Source organism: Pseudopodoces humilis, chromosome 7, assembly GCF_049639895.1.
Source record: "Pseudopodoces humilis isolate 2021_Gansu_Grassland_sample_001 chromosome 7, ASM4963989v1, whole genome shotgun sequence".
Taxonomy (NCBI): domain Eukaryota; kingdom Metazoa; phylum Chordata; class Aves; order Passeriformes; family Paridae; genus Pseudopodoces; species Pseudopodoces humilis.
The window spans coordinates 46,013,832-46,035,273 of NC_142206.1; the positions used below are offsets into that span (position 1 = coordinate 46,013,832).

General features: G+C 45.4%; 1 protein-coding gene across 7 annotated transcripts in view; it reads right to left on the bottom strand.

The window, feature by feature from the left end:
* Positions 1 to 21,442, bottom strand: part of FOXN3 (forkhead box N3) — a 211,311-nt gene that overhangs the window by 127,601 nt on the left and 62,268 nt on the right. For 4 of the 7 annotated variants that reach the window (XM_088057356.1, XM_088057355.1, XM_014249851.2 and 1 more), the window contains one exon: positions 7,617 to 8,173. In XM_088057356.1, coding sequence (XP_087913482.1) covers positions 7,617 to 8,159 — 543 coding nt within the window. In that variant the 5' untranslated portion in view covers positions 8,160 to 8,173. Of the gene's footprint in view, positions 1 to 7,616; positions 8,174 to 8,570; positions 8,905 to 10,777; positions 10,970 to 21,207; positions 21,322 to 21,442 lie in introns of those variants that run through there. The other 3 variants (XM_088057354.1, XM_088057352.1, XM_088057353.1) reach the window with 3 other exon arrangements.

A 21,442-nucleotide genomic window follows, 5' to 3' on the forward strand; every position in this document is an offset into this window, starting at 1 on the left:
ATGCAGTGCTTGCACCATGACCTCATCTAGCAAGTCTTCCCAGTCTTGCAATGACAGAAGTCAACTACTTTTATATGCTAACCCACCACTGCTCAACATACAAATGACAACAAGCTAAATTAAGAACAGTCACACACGGTCCCTTCTCCATAAGGATTTTGGCTTATGTTATTCCATACCATTCATTTGTATTAGCCAGATTTATGATGAAGATACAACAATTAGCTGAAAATAACACAGAAGGAGCAGCTTGCAGACTGCTGCCCAGACCCTGCCGGGCCAGTCAAGTGAATGACTCTACCAGAAATACAGTCATGCTGCAGGACTGAACTACGGTTTAGTGGGAACCTGTGCCTGAACCCAGAGCAAAGAAAGGTAGCTTCTCCAGCAACTCAAAGGCTGCTTCAGGCTGCCTGAAGAGTATTCTCAACTCTTCAATAATTTTCAGCTGCTCAGTTATCACCAAGACTTTTAAGTGTTTTTTCTCAAGGTCTTCACCAGGAAAAGCCACACAGTACAATTTTCTAGGCTCTTTCAGACAACGTAAAACACTTCCCTTTTAGGAAAGGAAGGGGGAAGTCTAAAGGACACATATTTAGTAATTAAAATGGATTCTTTGATGTTTTGCTGAAGAACAGAAGTGCAAGACAGAAGTGCATACACTCAGTCACACCAGCAAACCCAGCTCATCTCTGATATTCAGCTACAGCTGGAGTTAGCAAAGCCCCACCATCGTGGGCCTGGTGCTCAGGGGCATGCCTCACCACATTCACTAATGGACATGGAAAAGTGCATCCTTCAGCCCGTCATCAATGAAGCCTCCTGTGCTCAAACCAGAATGAAGCTACAAGATCTATGCTTCCTTTGCTGGCAGTGACAAGGGCATTTCATTATCTCTCTGACAACTGGGAAGAAACACAGGAGGTGATGAGGACATAATGACAGCATCATGGTCATGGGAAAAGCCTGACAATTGATTTTATAGACATCCTTTCCTCTTCCATAAAAGCTTTCCAGAGGATGCACAGCACAGGTCCACCTTTAAAAAAAAAACCCACTTCTACTGCCAAAATTAAGAACCTTGGGCAACAGCAACAAATCTTGAAAAAACACACATATGCACACATCCTGGTGCAGTTTTTGTTGCACCATTTCACCCATACCTTATGGACCCAATCTAGCACCGAGCATGTATCTGACTGAACATGCAAGCAGCCCCAGTGGTTTAAGTGCAGCCCGTGCTATCAAAGGTGTGAGCACCCTTCACCCCTTCCCTTCCCCATCTTCTCCTGCTGTCACCAGGTCAGCTCTGAGCTGGCTGGAAGCCGCAGGCACAGCTTCATGCCAAATTAAACAGAGGTGAGCCCATAGCCTGTGCTGACACTGGCGTTCCTCTAACCACAGAAACCATGAACTAAACAGGAAGATGAAAATGAATCCAGCTAAATTAGCCCAGTGAAAAATAACCCAAACGAAAATCATACAAGGAGTTTTCATTACATAGTAACACATGTGCCAGTCTGAGCTGAAGAGGGGCTTGCCCCAGATCAATTCCACCTCCCAGGAAAGGGAACAGGCAGCCAGGTTCAGCAGGGTTCGTGCATAACAATGGCAGCTCAGATTCTGACCACTTCAAATCTGCTGTAAAACACCAAGAGGAGTCACTAACACAGGTCACTTGAACAGCAAACAGCACAGTCCTGCTCCTAAGGGGAAACCAAAACAAACACCTCCAGCAGAAAAAAGCGTCCCATTTCATTTAAACTTCTGTTTGTGTTTTACCTTTACCTTGGGGCAGGGACTACATCCATTACCCCATCAAGCAGCAGTGCATCATGCAGCTGCCAGCCCTTCCTCTGTAAAGAACAGTTTGTGTCAGCAATCCCAACTGGCAATACCCAGTCTCCCCATTACCTCTAGTCCTCTTGTCATGTTGGCACAACTGTTACCTGGACTGCACTGTAACCTGAACTGGGGACTTAAGCTGAAAAGCAGCACAAGAATTAAAAGAAAAGTAAAAGATAAATCCAGCCAGATCAGTAGTTTGTCACAGAAACACGAAAGTTCATGTGCCAGGAAGATGATGGAGCAAACAGTCAGAAGAGAGGGAGTGCAAACACAGCTGAGAAATGGACTCCTCAACCTCACCACAGCCCAATGGGTAAAGAGCAGCTTGCTCCTGACTTCCTGCACTCTTTCAGTGCTGCTTAACAAACACACTTTGCATCATCTTTGCTGTGTGTGCGGAGCACAGACAGGGCCAGTTAATCCAGTTTATTTAACCTAAGTGGCCAGTCTCCTCTGGTAGGTCAGTGGCCTGTCACTGCTGCAACCAACACCTCAGTTACACAGCAGGGCACCTGCCTGCAGGCTATCTTAACTGAGAGCAAGATAACACAAATAGCTTAGATATAAGGTTCAGAGGATTCCCTGGATATTCCCAGCTCTCCCATTATTACTTGAAAAGAACTGCTTGTGCTTTGTACAGCTCTAAAACAGTTAATTCAGGCAGATTCCAGTGCTAAGGGTTAGCCCTGATGTAAAGTCAAGCAGCTGGAAGCCAGTGAAATGAAGAGTGTTATTTCCATGCACAGCTTTAGGAAATTTATTATTTAAATATTCTGTATAATTCTAGGGTTTGCAATTCAGAAACAAAACTGAAAGGGCTCAAGGAAAGTTCTCCATAAATTGTCTAATATCCAGCAACTCCATTTACAGCATGGTTCTAGAGACTTTTATGATTTCTCTAGAAAGAGATGACCCTTGCTTCTATGTATACCAATTTGACGAGAAAATTTTCGATATTAGAGAGCTTTTTCATATGAACAGGCAAAAATATAAGAAAATACATTTCAAATTAAACTAGATGAATTCCGGTTTAAAACCATAAAATATCCTTTTAACAATTAAATTAACAGTTGCACCAGCTTATTTAGGACACTAATTTTTTAATGGAGTCCGTATCACATGAAGCCTTTAACATGAATCTGAGGGGTTGCTTTATTTGGTTTGATTTTTAGCATTTTTTCACTTTAGATTCCCCAGATGTTATAAATGCAGTGAAATGCTAACACTCCTGTTATTTGGATCAGTCTAGGTGATAACATTAAAAACAGAGGAGATTATTTCTATCCCCGGTGTGAAACTGAACTTTCACAGGAAACCTTCTCAGTGACATTAAAAGAGGGAAGACAGGGTCCTGTCTCCCTCACCTTTGTATATATGCAGATTGGATCAGGAGATTCTAACAAAGAACAAACAGGGTCCCTTTCCTCTCACTCCAGCTAGCACTGATCTTTCTACAGGATTTTACCTGTCAAAAGCCCAGATATAATCACAATAGAGGAAAGACATTTGCAGGAGGCTCTCCTGAAAAGTCTCCCGTGCCCCAAGGGTTTCCCACGGCTCCTGTCAAGATGCCCTGGCAGAGTCCTTATGAGAGACAGTGCATTAGACAAGGAGAAGTTGGACATCAGCTTTTGCAAAGCTCAAGGACCACTCAGGAGTCCTCAGATCTCAGAGCCTGCTCCAGACGGAGGAGGAGCCTGGCTGGATCTCCATGACCCAGTTATGGACCACGTACTTCTAAGAATAACTTCCACATCAAGCGAGGAGAATTTTCTTCTCCCATCCCCATAAACATATCCTTTACCCTCATTACATTTTTATTAAGACATCCCTCAGCATAAGTGCCAAATAAACCCTTCAGATACTTGAATTTCTTCAGCATGCACACAGCCAGAAGCATGTGTGTGTTTCCCTATCTCAGACAATGCAGAGCAGACACAAAGAGGAGCCCTCTTGATAGGATGGATGCCCAAAGAAGCAGAGATCAGGGAAAAAAAACCAGCAGAATAGCAGAGAGGAGCATGGGGACAAAAGCTCCAACCTTTATAACTGTAGTCTGTTCACTGAGACAAAAATACTGCAACGAAGCCAGTGAGGTCAAACATCATTTCCCCTCATCTGATAACAATGACTGAGGAAGTTTGAATTCATAAAAGGCACAGACACATCACACACCCTGGAAAGACAATCCTAACAGCCTTTGTTCAAGGCAGGAATCCCAATAAATAAACTAATAAAGCAGATTTTCAAGGGAGGCAAAAATAGGGCTTGTAACAAAATTTTTCAGCTGTCCCTTAGCTCGAGCAGGACTAGTGGGCATAGCTATAATCACAGGAAACCTACATAATGGGTCTGAACTAGCTTAGCCCTTTCCCTGCAAGCAGAGAAGCTGCCACATCAGTAACTCCGTTGCTAGGGCAACTGCTTACTTTCCATATCAACTGCAAACTCGTTGCTATGGAGACACATATACAAGAAAAATTCCTCTCTATAGCCAAGGACCAGATGGTAGGGAAGTCATGGACTAACGGGCTGTACTAAGTGGGACGCAGACTACAGGACATTTAGATCTGTACGTTCACAATAGGATTAATCTGAACAAGTAAATTCACAGGTCTGGCAGTATAAACAAAGCCAGGGAACTCCATATCTACTCCCCATCATGTGGTAACTTCATACTCTGGCCAACTATTATTAAACTGCTGAGCTCAATGCAAAGAGGTTTGTACAATCGAGGGCTCAGCATTTTCCCTTCTTCAGCCCAGAGATCTCTGTCTCGATGCAGATTAGCCTCATCGCAGTTACATGAACAATCAGGCTTTTGGTTTGCCAGGTAAGCCCGGTGGCACTGCATCTGAAGTGGAATAGCAGCAATGTAAAAACAAATCCTCTCCTCCAAGCATTCCACACCAGACCTAAAAGCACCAGCAGGACAGGGCAAGTCAAAAACCAAAGTGATGAAACCTGTCTTTTTTTCCTTTCCCCTCTCCATTACAATGACCTCACATCAGGAAATTCAAGCACTCATATGCGGGCAAAAAAAAGCTGCACACTATTAGATGCATATTTAACCCTGTGAATATAAACTAGTGGAACTCAAGACTGAGAAAACTACTATGCAGAGGGGCTTCAAAGAAGAATTAAGTGTTCAGCAGAACTTTTTTGAGTAAAATGATTACTGAAAGACTATATAAACAAACATTGGAAAGCACAACTATGAGAGGAAAAGCTTCTAGAGCTTTTTAGTATGTGTCAATGCACATCAACTGGCAAATGCCTGCAATTCTCAGCACTGATTAACTCCTTCCCCCCATACTGTACATGTTTCAGAGCCCATCTTGCTAGTATTTCATAACATGCCATTTGTTAAATGCTGTTTTTTTCTTTTTTCCATGCAAAACCAGTAAAACCGGAAGACCCCAACCCTGCAATTTGCAAAAACTATCTGCAAAGGAGAAGTCGCATAAAGTGATTCCTTACGGATGAAAGCCCATCCTTCCCCTGCCCCAAGCCCCATACCAAAACCAGAGAACCCTTTAGATGGACACCTTCCTTCTGAACAGCAGATATTTGCTGCAAAGTACCAAATCAATCCCAAATGTTTGTGTGCACACACACTAAGGTATTTTCAAAGCCATCCGTTGACATTTACTGCTTTCCAAGTCCGCAATTAGCTGTCAAGCACCTGATTCAGCAACTCTGACCCAGGGCCAACTCTGCACTCAGGACTCTGTCTGCCACATCCCTTGGCCAGGAGACAAGGTAAAACCCAGCAGGGGACTTGAATGACCTGCTGTGGTGCATTTTACATTTGAGATTCCCATCTCATTCACCTTAAAGCTGGCTACCTGCAGTTATTAGCATCTTCAGGAAGTGGAAGAAATTCTTTCTCAAAATCTGGTATTTTCCTGGAATTAATAAAACTCCACCTTGTGAATCATACAGGCAAGGCCTCCCACCACACCTTGTTGTCTAGCTATGTAACCACAGCCATGATCACAAATTTGAGACGTGGGTGACCAGTCATGCATTGTGCTGCACCACCTCCCCATGGAGCAGCAGTGCAGTGTGGTATTGTTCAGATGAGCTCAGTAGATGGCCGGATATTTGACAGATAGACATGAACACAAATTCCTCATAGGAAGGAAGCTGAAATCTAAATAATCAACTTGTAAACAGAGGAAGAGGGACAGAATGAAACACAAATGGTAGAGTTAAACACATGCCTTGCCAGTTACCATATTTTGGTGGGATTTTAAATGCATTGTGTGAAGACTTCTTACAGTCTGGGACAGGGTCATAAAAATCTGTTGTGGCATTTGTTATTATAGCCTCACTTCCAAACCAGAATTTAAGACTCTGGCTTACACAAAACAAGATCTAGTTTGGGAAAAGGTTTTTTTAATCTCACACACAAGCTTTCACCGCAATTAATTGATAAAAATACAAACATACAGTGTGTGAGCAGCAATATGAGGACAGAAGATTCTAGGTAATAATACTTTTTAGAAAGAAAGAAAAAAACGATAGACATGTCAATCTTTTAAAAATGAAAGGTCTGTAGAAAAAAAAGTTAACTCATCTAAAACGAAAAGTTGCTAGTTTAGGATAGTGTGTGACTCTTTCTCTAGAGTTACTTGAGCTTCTATTAAGTTAGTTAAATTGCACACAAAACAGGGAGAACAGCACCACCAGGAGAAGTTTAGTTTCAGGGTAACAAGACAATCATGGCATTTAAAACTCACTGAAATACAAAAGCTGAGTTCATCTATTGTTTCTGCCAGGGGAAAGTGTTCACTTTCTGGTCTTCAGCCAGTTTTAGAGACAGACCATGAGTGATGTGATTTTACCTGCTGTTTATTTCCCAAACTTGTGAGAAGGCCTCTGAAATTAATCTGCAAGCCGGTATTTTTATCAGTCTGCTCATACTTTGCCAAAGATTCATCCAGTCCACTTCTTCTTGAGAAGGTTCCCTTTGGAAATTGATTCCTGCTCCCAGGCAGGCTGACAGAATAGAAGGCTATGCAACAGACTGCCCCACTCACTTTCTCATTCCCCTGCACACAGCCTCTGTGCAGACGCCACCAGGGAATCGGCAATGAAACCAGGAGACAACAACCGAGATCCAAAAGCAAAGATGTGCTCCCAGGGCTTCTGCTCTGCATCAGCTGCAGAAGTTACATGAGCCCGAAGAACGCCAGAAATTTTGGTGAATGGTAACCTTCACCTTTGACTCCAGACCTGTCTCCTCTCCTCAAAGAGTTTCTCTAAAAGTCCCTTGAAATAGAGCAAGGCTTCATCACCATTACCCTCCTTGTGTACAAGAAAGAAAAGTTTTTTTGGATTACAACACAGACCAGGGCAATAGTGATGGACTCTTACATAAGGCATACCCTTTCACTATACATTCGTATAAGCCAGGAACAGCAAGCAGCCTATTTATAACATGATTACATTCATCTAGTATAGCTGGAAACCATTACCACAGCATGATGGCTAAAAACAATATTTAACCACTACGCATGAAGACACCAGCTGGGGGGAAAAAAACACACACACACACTGAACACTTTCTTACAGATGTCTAGACAATGAATTTAATAAAATCAGAATGAGCAATGTTAAAGAAATGCTGGCTCTCTGAACTTAATCAACTATGTTACCAGGCACAGGGTTGCATATTCTGTATTTCATGGTTAAGGACATATTCTGGGATTAGCAGGTGATTATTTTCAGAGCCAGATAGGTTTCCATGGTTCCAAACTCACCTGACTTCGGTCTTTGTCCACTTTCTTAAAACACTTATTCAAGGATAGATTATGTCTCACAGAATTTTTCCATCCGGTGGGTGCATTTGCAAAATATGGAAAGTGTTCCAAGATCCAGTTGTATATATCCTTTACGGGCAGTCTTTTGGTTGGTGAATCCTCAATGGCCATAAATATGAGGCAGCTAAAGGAATAAGGAGGTTTGCAGTTGGGGTTCTGCTTGGCATCGTAGGGCATGTCAGAGTGGGCAGGAGACGGCGGTGTGTCATCACCAATGTCCTGAACAGGGCTAACGCTCCTTAACACTGAGTCCCCAAAGCTTTTCAGCAAGTTCTTGCTCTCATGTAACCAGTTCAAATTAGTTAGTTCTTCATCTTCCATGGCCCCTTTATCTAATCTGATGGCAGGCAAAGAGAAATCTAGGTCCTCGTCATCATGAAGTGCCTTTGATAAATCACTATCTTGATAACGCTGGCTCAATCCACTGGGAACACTAATTCCTGAGCCCTCTGGTTTCTTACTGGGAGGCATGACTGGACCCATTTAGACAGCAGCTCCTGGGAGAGTGAATCCAAAGAAAAGGGAGAAAGAGAGAAAAGTTAGCTCATAAAAAGATCCTGTGTAACATTTTGAGCTTTTCCCCAACTGGTCACTTGGCCTTTTGCCATCTGTATTAAACATGACAGTTTCACATAACGTTCATACACAACAGTTGAGTAAAATAATCTGAAGTCAGCACAAGAGAAGGAATTTCAGTTGAGGGAGTAAGATCACAATCCAGATACACCTCAGTTCTGCAGGCACATGAAGCCCCACACAGGAAATTCCAAACCATGTCTCTTTAAAGAGGAAACAGTGTTTTCAAACCATTGAATACTCCAGTTGTACCACTTTAACAAGGATGTGAACTGGGAAAAAAAAAAAAAAAAAAAAGAAGAGAAAAGAGTGACTTACGGCCAGTTGCTTCAGATTAATTTCAGCTGTTTCACATTTGAGGACAATACAACAGCACCATGATTAAAATCACTCTGGCTAATGGCCTAGGCAGACAAACATCCAATCTGACTTGGTTGCACCAAAAACAGAAAATGAGAGCAGAACTTCACAACCAGCAAGGTCAGGAGAAAGTAGGAGGGAAAGCAACACCCGGTAGTTTTGGGCCCAGGGCCAAGAAATGGAGAAACAAGTGCCAGAGCAATAGAGGACTTTAAGAATGTATGTAAACAAGAGAAGATTTTAACATAAGCTGAACTTATTTAAAACACAATAGAAAACAAGAGTCAGAAGGACCTCTGTAATGCTCAACAACAGCCTGGGAGAGGTGGGATGAGCTGCTGAGGGTACTGCACCAGCAGGCCCTGGGGAGACACCTGTGAGCACTAACATTTGGAATGACTCAAGCACTTCAGAAGCAAAGTAAAGTTTGATTGCCCCTGCCCAATTAGAGAGAAGCAGGTGAGCCCAATAATTGTACTTCAGAAGCAGGAGAAAGGGTCCCTTAGCTTCAACATACAGTCAAACTGCCAGGAATTAGGTCTGGAGACATGAACAGAAGTGAAACAAAAAGCAGACGGAGTTAATAACATAATTTTAATGGACAAAACTTTCTGAACAAACACTGAACACAACCAAAATTATTCCCTGTACCTAAAATATAATCCTAGCAGTTACCTGAAGTCATGCAGTCACACAGTCAATACTGTAAATGAAAGGCAAAAAAAAAAAACTGCAGGTAACAACAGAATGAACTATCTATCTGCAGGGAAAAATAGAAAAACACAGCCATTATGGGAAAAAGAAATAAAAGACTTTAATTTAGCTGTCATAAATGGGCAAAAATGAAAACTTTTATGTTCTTTGGGTCTTTCTAAAGAAGTTACACCAAAGCATATATTTACTGAAACACACAAACTTTTCTGCACAAAAACCATCAATACACTCAACACGTTCAGTGAAAATGTGCAGTTTTACATGAGTAAGTATCTGGAAAAGGAAAAAATGCCGAGGCAGATATAAACACCAGGAGGCCAAGCGTGTGTCGGCCCCACTTCCTAGTTTTCAAAACTGCATCCAGCGCAACCAGAAGGTAAACAAGGGAATTGCCAGCGTCCAGGGGCACTGGCACTGCCTACCTACACCGCACACTCAACTTTGACTCCAAATGGAAGTTCCGTCCCATGAGCTTCCAAACAGGAAAATTATATGATGGCTGACAGTAAAGTAATTTAATTGCACTGTTGCTATGACAACATGCTGCTCTCTTTCTGTTTAATTTCCTTATTTGCCAGTATCCTCCCAAAGGACCGTATCACTTCATGATTTTTCCCCCCGTCTCTCTCTCCCCGCTCCAGGCAGCGGGGGTGACCGGGCGGCCGCGGCCCCGCGGAGCCCCCTCGGGCCGGCACGGAGCCGGCAGGGAAGTCCGGCGGCGCCCGACCAAAGAGCGGCTCCCAGCGGGTCCGCCGCGGGCGGGCGGGGTGCCCAGGGCAGCCCCCGCGGCGGCGGAGCCCGACTGGGGCCACACCGGGTGGGGGAAGGGGGGGGGGGGCAGCGAGGCCCATGGCGGCTGTAGCGGCGCCCCACCGACAGACAAAGGAGCGCCGGTGACGGCCGAGCCCACGGCCGGACAAACGCGTTTAACCCGCGGGAGCTCCGGCGGACGCGCCCCGCACACGCCCCGCGCGCGGCGGGGGGGGGGCGCAGGGGGGCGAGCGCCCCGCCCGCACCCCCACCGCACCAGACGAGCGGAGGGCGTGCGCCCATTGGCCGCGGCCGCAGCCAATCAATGGCGTTGCCAGGCGACCGGGGCTCCTCGGGCCGGGCGGCGCGCGCCGCGCACCCCGCCAAGGCCGGCCAGGTGTCACCGGCCCGCGCGGCCCCGCGCGCCCCGCTGCACGTGCGCGCGCGTGCCCCGAGGTCCTCGCGCGGGCGCTGCCGGGACCCCCGGCGGGACGAGCTCGGGCCGGGCTCGGCCCCGCGGCGCGGGCACGGCCGGGCTCGGCGGGGTCACGGCGGCGCGCACGCCGGGCCGCGCACATAACTCCCGACCAAGTTGTGGCGCGGGGCCGGGCCGAACCGGGCGGGACTGCACCTCGCCGCTCCCCGCGGCCGGCCCGCGCCGCCCCGCACGACCCCCGCCAACAACAACAACAGCAACTTACCTGGCGGGAGGCGGCGGCTTCACCGCGGTCCCTTCATGGCAGTGGCACAAAGTTTCATCTGACGGAGCCGGGCATGGCGCGCCCCCGCCTCAGCCCGAGCCCCGGGGGTGCCGCGGGGGTCCCGGCGCACGGGGCTCCGCCGCCTGCATGGGGCCCGCCTGCCTCACGCCCGCCCCGCGCTCCCGACGGGCAGCGGTCCGCCTCGGTGCGAGCCCGAGAGCGAGAAATTGTTTCCACTGCAAACAAAAAAGGCGACACATGACCACGGAGGGAGGGGAGAGAGGGAAAACGTGGGCTGGGCCAGCCGCGACGGGAGAAGCCGCGGAAGGGAGGGCCGCCGGCGGTGGGGGAGGGCGGTGGTTCCTGCCGGCCGCCGGCGGGGGCCCGGCCGTGCCCTCCTGCAGGGCGCTCGCCCACCCTGGACCCTGCCCGGCGTCCGGGTCGTGCCGGGCCGGCGGCGCTGGCCGGGGGCGGGCAGGTGTCCGAGGTCGGGCGGGAGGCGCTCGGGAAGTCCTGATGCGCAGAGAACCGGCAGCCGCGGCGCTCCCACTTGTGCGAGTCTCCTTTCCCCTCGCCCGGCCAGACCGACCCCGGCTGAACCGCGGTGTACACCGAAGGCACCGACGAGCCCCAGGAGCCCATGGCTTAGCATAGCGGGGCCCTACTTCTACCTCTGCCGCAAGAGGAGCGAGGGAGGCATCTTTCAACACCTTCCCAGCAGGGAGGTGCCTTACCGGCAGGTAATTCCTGCCGAAAACGAGCGAACCCGGCGGCACACACGAGTCCCCCGGCCGGAGCCAGGCACCGGCCCCGCTGTGTGAGCGGGAGCCGGGCCCTGCGGGCAGCGACAGGGCCGGGATCCCGGCACGGCGGCTCTGCTGCTGGCTCCGGGCATCGCCAAACTACGGCCGCTGCTGGGGTGTGCGGTGCACAGTAAAGAACCCCGTCACTGCAGAAATCTGCAGCAACTGCCGACCGGGGGTGGGGGGAGAAGGGGGGTGTGTGTGTGTAAATATTTCCTGAAGGAAATCTGCTCTAAAAGAAGGCTTGACTCAATTAGGAAAAATGGTGCATTTTCTCCTCTGCTATCATACCCTCACATAAGTAGTATTAACTTAAGTAAAAAACCCTTGCCATCAGTTGAACTAATTGAAGGGAGCCAACTTGATTTAAAAATAAAGTTGTCCAGTCTAGACAGCACTAGCTGAACATACAGTCTCCTATATGTTACATGCCAGATCTCAGGTAGCGTCAGTGATTTGCAGTGCAAAATTGAAGTATTGCTGTCTACCCACAAAACAAGTACACGGAATTGTTTCATAGCTGGGCCACAAAAATCAAACGTTTTCCCTCTGGGTACACAATGCTTGCAGATTCAGCATGCTTTAAAATAAATTTTCCTTTCACTATAGAAAATGCCTGCTGCAGAAATGTATAAACAATATCACTTAAGTCAGAAATACAGGTATCCTTCCCAGTGCAGTCTTCCCTGGACACAGAAATTGTCACTAAGTCAGGAAGGAAAACATTTTAGCTGTTTTATTTAGAAAAGTTAGAACAGCTGCCTCAAGACCTTTAGGGAATTCTGCATTATTTCCCAATGGATGGGTTACCTCCTTTAATCTCTTTAACACTCACAAAATTCAGAGTTTTAGATAAGAGTGGCAAGCACCTCATTCTCAAAATGCAGGGATAAGAAGCATTTCATTGATTCTCTGGAACTAGAAATTCCTGTCATAACTAGCTAAGACTTCTTTTGCCAATAGCTTTCCCTCCCCTACCCAGTGAACTGCTATTTCACATTCTTGCATATTTTCAAGACACACCAGCAGCTGAATTGCAGAATGGGAAGAATACCTATCAGGCAGCAGAGTATCATCATTACCCACTGGCAGTCCTGCCCCGTGACTCCACCAGCCCTAACGCTCCAACAGTCAGCAAGACCATTAGTTTACACAGTTCTTATCTCATGGCCGTTTGGTTTCAAACCCAAACTAAATTATCAAGTCATAACTCCACCCACCTGAATTTACTCCAAATGCTTCAGACATTTTTCTGAGTGAATCAACATGCCTCTTTATTGGCAAGCAAGGAGATTTATTGCATTTATTATCACTTGTAAAAGTCAAGTGTCTTGAAAGACTACCAAGAAGAATTCAGCTAATGAGAAGTATTTCTGAAGTGAGAAGGGGGAAACCTCATGAGATGCAGGATAGTATGCAAAGAAAATTATACCCTGAATACATAATGTATGCATCCTATTCAGCTCACTTCTGTTCAGAATTAGTGGCCAAATTCCCCGTGAATACTGGTGGAATACAATCCGTTTCAGAGCTTTCTGGTTTTTCCATGGCAGGTAGGAATTTCCCCAGAGCGCACACTAGAGATTGCATTGAAGGGCTGCTGGTTTTTCAGGCAAGGCAAACACCCTAGTCCAGGAGCCAGCCCGTGGCCTCTCTCCCGGGCCACCCTGGCCAATCTACCCATAAGACATCAATATGATGGATGGCGAAGCAATGGCGTTTATTGCAGGGGAATTTGACAATTTATAACTTAGGGTCATTGTGTTACTCCCATCTGCTCACGTCACACCTAAGTGCTATTGGCCAATTACAGGAGGTTTTACTATCCTAACAGAGAGGGGTTTTTGCTAACTTTCTGCTACATCCCGAAATCTTCCGCATCGCCGGGCCTTAAACTACAACAAAGGGCCACTGTGAGATACTTGCTGTGTAGACAGAAAAGCCGGCATGACCAAGCACAGGCAGGTGGCATAGAAGGTTAGGAGAGCAGGGGGGCAGACTGCCTGCTGGGTCGGAGGGCTGGCAGGTGCTCCCTGCTGAGGTGCCCCATGAGAGGCAGTGTGGGGCAGCCTCTCCCTGGCTCCCACTTACCCCTGAGCTCAACAGAAACTGGAGCTGCTGACTTGCAGGGCACTAGAATACCAGCAACAAGGTAAACACTATCTTGCCTCTTAGGAAGACTGTTCCCCAACTTCTGACTCTTCACTGGAATACCGAATACAATTAATTTAAGAAAGGAGCACACAGTCTCATGCAGCTCCATTGAAGGAACATTAACTGCTGACTTAGAGACTACAGCAGCAGCAGAACAACTAATGTATGGCCATCAAGTAACTACTCACTGTAATCTCAGGCAAGCCCCCAAATTTATTAGGGTGTTGATTTCCCCATTTCTGAGACAGCAATAATACTAATTAATTTAGCATAAGATTTGCAACTCTGACAGATTAAACTGTTTGTACATCAAGACCAAAGTACTTGCCGTACTGAGGGCTGGTTAGAAGTTCCAACAGTGCAGAGCTGCACTTTAGCCTTGTGGGCTAATATACAACAGTCTAATCTTTCCACTCAGATTTCAGAATACCAACTGCAGATGTTGCAGTATCTTATTTAATGAGGATTTCCAGCCATCTCCCTATACTCCTTTATCTCTTATCCTCCTCTAGATTGGAATCCCTGAAAATTTCCCACAAGCTATCAAGCACACAAGCACAGCAAGGGTCATGGGCTCACAGGCTCATCTTCCCCCCTCTCTGCTGGGAAAATCTTTCTTTGCTAGTATTATGACCATGTGTTGTGGTTTAACCCCAGATAGCGACTAAATACCACACAGTCACTTGCTCCCCCCACGACGCACACGCAGTGAGGAATCAGAATAAAAAAACAAACAAAAAAACCCTTAACTCATGGGTTGAGATAGGAATAGTTTCATGATTCAAACAAAATAGAAGACGATGATGATGAAGATGATGACAGAAATGATACAAGACAGAAAGAGGAATAACATCCAAGAGGAACAAATAATACACAATACATTTGCTCACCACCTGCTGACTGATGCCATGCTCATCCCTAAGAAGTAATGGGCCCCTCCTGGCCAATTCCCCCACAGTTTATGTACTGGGCATGATGCTGTATGGCTTGGAAAATACCTTTGGCCAGTTCAGGTCCCCTGTCCTGGCCATGCTCCCTCCTGGCTTCTTGTGCACCGCTCACTGTCAGAGCACAGGAAACTGAAAAGTCCTTGGCTTAGGGCAAGCACTGCACAGCAACAACTAAAACATCAGTGTGATAACAAATTAATTCTCATAGTGAATCCAAAAATACAGCACTACTGTTCCAGTCAAAAGCAGGACACCATGTCACATGACCTTGCTAAATACTTCTACTTTCTGCCTTCTGGCCTCACCTGCCACACTTCAACAGTCCTGCACTATCTATCTTCACCTTTAAGCCTGTCTTCTAACTTCGTCTCCCACTACCATGTCTTTATCGACCGGTGTCCTTGTCAATGTTTATTCTCATTACATCAGAGTCAGATTTCTTCCCTGAAGTTTGTTGCAAGTTTGCCAGCAAAGTTTGCTCATTAGGATTTAGAATTACACATGCAGCTGTAAAAAAAAAAAAAAAAACCTCCTAATTCTTAAGGGTCCTGATGTACTTTTCAAAGAGTGATGTGGACAGGGCTGCTGACTCTAGTGATCAAAGCCTCAGTGTGGGACACAGCTCAGGCCCTGACACCTGTACACTGACCATCTCATTTTGTGTCAGCTCTTCCCCATGCAGAATGACTGGTGTGTCCCCATCAGCCTTGATATTTCTAATCTTCTGTTTTCTCTGAGGCAATGGATTTAATCCTGTACAGAGCACAAGCACATTGAACACTTCCAAGAACTTACAGAAACTAAATCATGAATACAGTATGTGTTTCTCCATTTCCTCTTTCACAACTCCTGTTCTCAGCATTCTTCTCCTGCAGTATCAACACTTCTTTATTTTTAACCACAGCAGACCAGCCTGTTTTTGTTTTTTGCACTATGCCTGCTTTTGGGGCAGAGAAACAGCTGTGTCTGAATTCCTGGAACAGTACCAGAACAGCTAGAGTCTCTGCCCTATACAGAGGTAACACACCTAATGGGCTGACAAACAGTGACCTGCTGCCCTGAAAGAGAGCAACTCTGGCTTCCCAGCTGCTCTCAGTGCAGTCATACCCTGCCTGCCAGTCCCATGGCTTTTGCAAGCATGCCCTCCCCTTTCTTCACCCACAGCAAGCACTAAGCAATAAGCTGCACATGCAGTGAAGGCCCAGCTTACTCCAGCTTACCAATAGATCCATCTTTTGCTCATTCACTTGAGAACATGGAATCAGATTTACAAAGCATTTTCCCAGCCTTGCATTTAATTAGTCTTCAAGTTCTCATTTTCCCCAGCAGGCAAAACCCAACAGAAACAGAACTGAATCTGTGAGAAAAGGAGCACCAATACAAAGCTTTGTCAGAAGTGTGAGTAAACAAAACTATCTACAGCATTTCTGTTTCACAGGCTAAAATAAAATTAATTTCTTCCAATAAAATCCACCATTTTTATTAAATAGCTCCTTTACAAATTAATGTATGCACATTTACAATGTTATTGTAGTAATGCTTGCAGTTTCTAGGAAAATGAGTACACTTAGTACTAAAGTTATATACAGCTGAGAAGCTACCAGCAGTTGTGTTTCTATGCATGAGTGTGGTGAGGGGAGAGCATCATGCATACTCATTTGTCCTACGTATATTTGTTAAAATGGGTCCATATGAGAGACGCTTTCACAGTGTAATTACCCAACATACAAGGACCCCAAGTACAAACCTAGCTCGTACTGGGAAAGGGAAGCTTCTGCCAGTGAAGCTTATTTTAATAGCCTAGTCAGTGGAAAGCAAAATGTCACTGGGATAAACATATCTTTACTGGAGTCTTCTGCTATATGGTCTGAACTCACCTAACTCAGTTGATACATTAACTGTAATACAAGCCAGTATTTCTAGTACAGTTGCAGTGTTTAAAGAGGCTGAAAAATTAAAGAACTGTTCTGGAGTTTGGTACTCGAACTCTGCTATCTGTTGTAAAGGTGTAATGCCACAAGATGTGGCCTGGCACTATCTCAACATCAGTATTCACCACTTGGCAGGTGAAATTAAACTTACAAGTCATCAGCAGAACCAGATATCAACTGTATTTGTCTTCTCAAAAGCAGTGTGGAGGAGAAGCAGCAATCAACATTGCAAACAAGTAAAGATCAGAAGTTTCGGGGAAAATGACACTGGAAAACCATGTTCTTTTTATAAAGCTCCCAAACTGCATTGCCAAGTAGAATTTCTAAAACTAAGAGAAAATTATTTCAAGCCAATATCTCAAATTCTGCCTCAGCTTTCCTGAATACAAACTCTTCACTTTGCATTGATTATTTTATGAATTTGTCTTTTATTTGTGTATCTATGCATGCAAAATTCAGTTTGCAACAGGACCTCACAGGTAATGAAGTTTCTGTTCACACCTCATCAACTGAAGTTCTTGGCAACTGACACTGAACATAGTTTACCATCACTACTGCTGTGAGCCAGAAGGCAATTATTCTCTGACCATTTGCTTGTGCTAGGTGCATTTCCTAGCCACAACTATACTTGTGTGAGTCCCAGCTTGTTTCCCAGCTTTTTGTAGCACAGGATATTCCAGGGTCCTTTCCTCTACTTACTACTTGGCTCTACTCTTCCTGTACATTTCTTGAACACTGTTCCCGGAGGAAATCCTGTGAAATTCAGATTCCCAAACTGCAACAATGCAGAGACAACTATGAGAGCCTGTATGAGGTGGTGCAGGGATAAAGCACAAGCGTGGCTGTGCTGACCTACAATTGTGTCTGCAAAAAGATGCTAAGAGAGTGCAGGTTGTGGGAAACATGCTCAGTGCCATAAAATGAATAAGCAGATTTCTATCCTTGGTGTGTTTTTAGTGCTACAGACCAGCCCACCAAAAGCACCACAGAGTAAGGAACGGAAGGAAATGAAAAACAGCAGTGGAAGGACTAAAAAGAGTCAGTACCACCTGCAGAAAGGTTCTTTCTTGTCCTATGTTCCCCTCCACAGCCACAAGTGAGGTGGCCTCCAAGGCTGAACTGGAGAGCAGCCATCAGGCAGAGCAGGTAATCAAGATTTTGGTAGGAAGGAGGAAAGCTGGCATAGCAAAACAGCACAGCTCAAGTACTCACATCCCAGCAACAACTTCTGTGGCAAAAGAACCACTCCCCTGGCTGCTACAGTCATGTCCTGTGAGATGGGCTTCCCTGCAAGCAGCTTTTGGCTTCTCTACAGTGACAAGAGTGCATTATTGTAATGGACTGACTTATTCACTGGGACATTAAATTCTGCCAGGCCTTTGGGCACTGCCCAGTCTTTATGGCAACAGGTAACTTCAGTGAGCAGCTGCAGTGATTCGGGAGGTATGGTGCAGCTGGGCACCTCACAGACTTTTTGCAGGCAAATTTCACATTCCACAGCTTTCTCACAGGCATGCCACAAGGATGGGGTGGGCCTCAGCTGCTGAAGCACTATGAAATGATCTTGTGAATGTTTTTCTCTTTCAATCTGCAGTCTTGTAAACATTGATAGTTAAGACCTTTTCCTAGGTTCAGCTAGTTCCAGCACAGTTTAGCACTTCCATAAGCATTTCAAGGACAAAAACATGTTATAGCTATGTTGTGGTTCAAGCCCAGCCAGTAACTAAGTATTATGCATGTGCTTACTCACTCCTCCCACCCCTGGTGGAATGAGAAGGAGAATCACAAAAACATAAAACCTGTGAGGTGAGATAAGAACAGCTTAATAAATGAAATAAAGCACAATATTACATTAATAGTAGTAGTGAAAAGGAAGATACGAGAGAGGGGGACAGAGAGAGAAACAAATCCCAAGATGGACAAAAAAAATGATGGACAATACAATTGCACCTGCTGAGCGATGCCCAGCCCATACCCCTGCAGTGATCAGCCCTTTGCAGCCAACTCCCCCAGTTTATCTACTGGCCATGATGCTCTTTGATATGGATTATCCCTTTGGCCAGTTGCAGTCAGCTGTCCCGGCTGTGCTCTCTCTCAGCTTCTTGTGCACCTGCTTGCCAGCAGAGCATGGGAAACTGAAAAGCCTTTGACTTGGGCTAAGCACTGCACAGCAACAACTAAACCAGCAGCGTGTTACCAATGTCATTCCCATAATAAATCCAAACCACAGCATTGTATCAGCTACTAGGAAGAAAATTAACTCCATCACAGCCAAAATCAAGACAGGCTGTAACAAAAATTTTTAGAACATTTGAGGAGAAAAGTCACTTTTATTGCTTGTATGCAAATAGGGGGTTTTACTTTTTCCACATCACCTGTTACATAATCTTCAATATTCTTTTTCACAACAAAAACACTGCCAACATAAAAACAACACAATATCAAACCAAACACCACATGAATAAAAAAGAAATAAGCTATCCCTGGAAAAGGCCCTGCAGGTTATTGGACCACTGCTGGGCAGCAGAGCTGGGGTTTCAGCAGCAGACAGGCCAGTCGGGGCTGTGCCAGCACAGGCAGCCGCCGAGCAGTCCTTTTGTCATGCCTATGAACAGAAGACCCATGTAATGACAACCACAAAACTCACTTAAACTCTGAAAAGGTGACTAATGAGCTCATTCATACTGCCTATAAATTATTCACTACAACACCGAACCCACTCAAGACAAATGGCAAAGTAAACTTTAAATACAGGGAGCAGGAGCCTCCTGCGTTGTCAACTTCTGCCTGTAAAACTTTTTGCAATGCAACAGACACTTCACTTCTGCCCCCTTGTTAAAATCACTCAAATGTTTAGACCTTCTTTTTTACTACCTCTGCAGAGTTAAGGCAGCTACAGCTCCTACATATTTATTTTGCCACTGCCAAGTCTTTTTCTTTAGTAGTTCCAGGTAATCACAAAGCACTATACATAGCTTTAAATTACATTCTTCAGAAATTAAAGTCTGACCTCAAAATGAAGGCCAGGTCTAAAGAAGTAGGAAGACAATAGCACATGCATGTGTAATGAGAAGCAGCCCATCTCCAGAGCTTACACTTACTGATATTTCCGTGAACATCTATAATTTGTGCCAAAATAAAAACTGAGGTCTTTAAAAAACCCCACAGTTTTATTTCTTAGGTGCTGATCCAAGAAAGCTTCTGATATGTTTAGAAACAGTCCATTTGTAAGAATGCTTTTGTTATCCTGTTTAGGATGAAATAAGAGGCAGATAATGGTTGGATGCTAACAGCACAAGTGGTGGAGCTTGCTGCTGTGGTGGCTGGAACAGGCATTTACTCTCTTCAAACAGTACTTTTCTTCATCAGATAAATTACTCACGCTATTTATAAGTTAACTTTAGTAACTTGTTGCAGGTTGAACTAGCAAGACAGAGTGAACTACAGAGTGACATTGAAGAGAATGTCTTATATGACATGTCTGATCTTTAGTGGGAAAACGTAACTTACACCTCTGGTTACACAATCAACTCCAAAGGTCGGGAACAACGAGATAAAAGGGAAAGCCAGGAATTACATAGCTAAAGTCCAGTAGGATATAAAGTAAGGTAAAGTATGGGAGACATAAGGCAACATCAAGGTGATATTTAAACACAAGAAAAGAAAAATGGTTAGCAAAAGAAGTTTGCAAATGAAATAATTATTCCAGATTTCACTAATCACTCTCTTTCTTCCAAACTGTCAATGTAACTAAGCAGACGAAGAAATTCTTCACTATTTGAAGACAGGGACTTTATCACCTACCGACAACTATGTGATTAGTCTTCATTTATTTAAATCCATGATTCTGGAATTACCAGAGATGCATAGAAACCATGTTGCCCCGTTAGTAACTGCTCTTTAAAATGGTGGTTAGAAAAAAGCAAACACAAGACAGCAATGGAACAGCCTAAATCATATAGCATGCATGTTGACTTTTCAAAAGCTGTTGTGTTTTAACCCCAGTCAGCAGCTAAGTCCCACACAGCCACTTACTCACCGCTCCCCAGTCCCACTTGGAATGGGAAGGTAAACTAGAAAAAGATAACGCTCAAGAGTTAAGAACAATTTAATGACTGAAATAAAGGTAATAATAATAGTAATAATAACAGATGAACAAGTGATGTACAATACAATTGCTCACCACCTGCTGACTGATGTGCAGCCCGTACCCCTGCAGTGATCAGCCCCTGGCACCTATCTCCCCCCACACTGAGCATGACGTTTGATGGCGTGGAATATCCCTTTGGCCAGTTTGGGTCACCTATCCTGGCTGTGCTCCCTTCCAGTTTATTTCTGGACCTGCTCACTGTCAGAACACAAGAAACTGAAATATCCTTGACTTAGGGTAAGCACTGCAACACCTAAAACATCAGTGTCTTATCAATATCATTTTCATATTAAATCCAAAACACAGACCTCTACCGGCTGCTAGGAAGAAATTAACTCTATCCCAGCTGAAACCAAGGCATTCCACCTAGTGAGCCTCCGACCCCTCCTGTAACTACAGGGTGGTGGCAAAGGACTACATTGAAACCACAGACCCCACTAACCTGCCTGGCAAGGGGTGTTCACCTCCCAGTTCAGCGGTGGGAAACAGTGGCACCTCCTGCAGCCAGCTCCCCACACCCTGCTCCTCATTTCCCTAATGAGGCCGAGCAGTGATGTCAGTTTTGCCCAAGGCATGGTTCGGTCTAAATAATAACAAACTACAGCTGGCTACATAATCACAGGAATGCCAGATCTGGGGGAGGATCAGCAAACAAACCGGCAGGACAGCTTTTAACT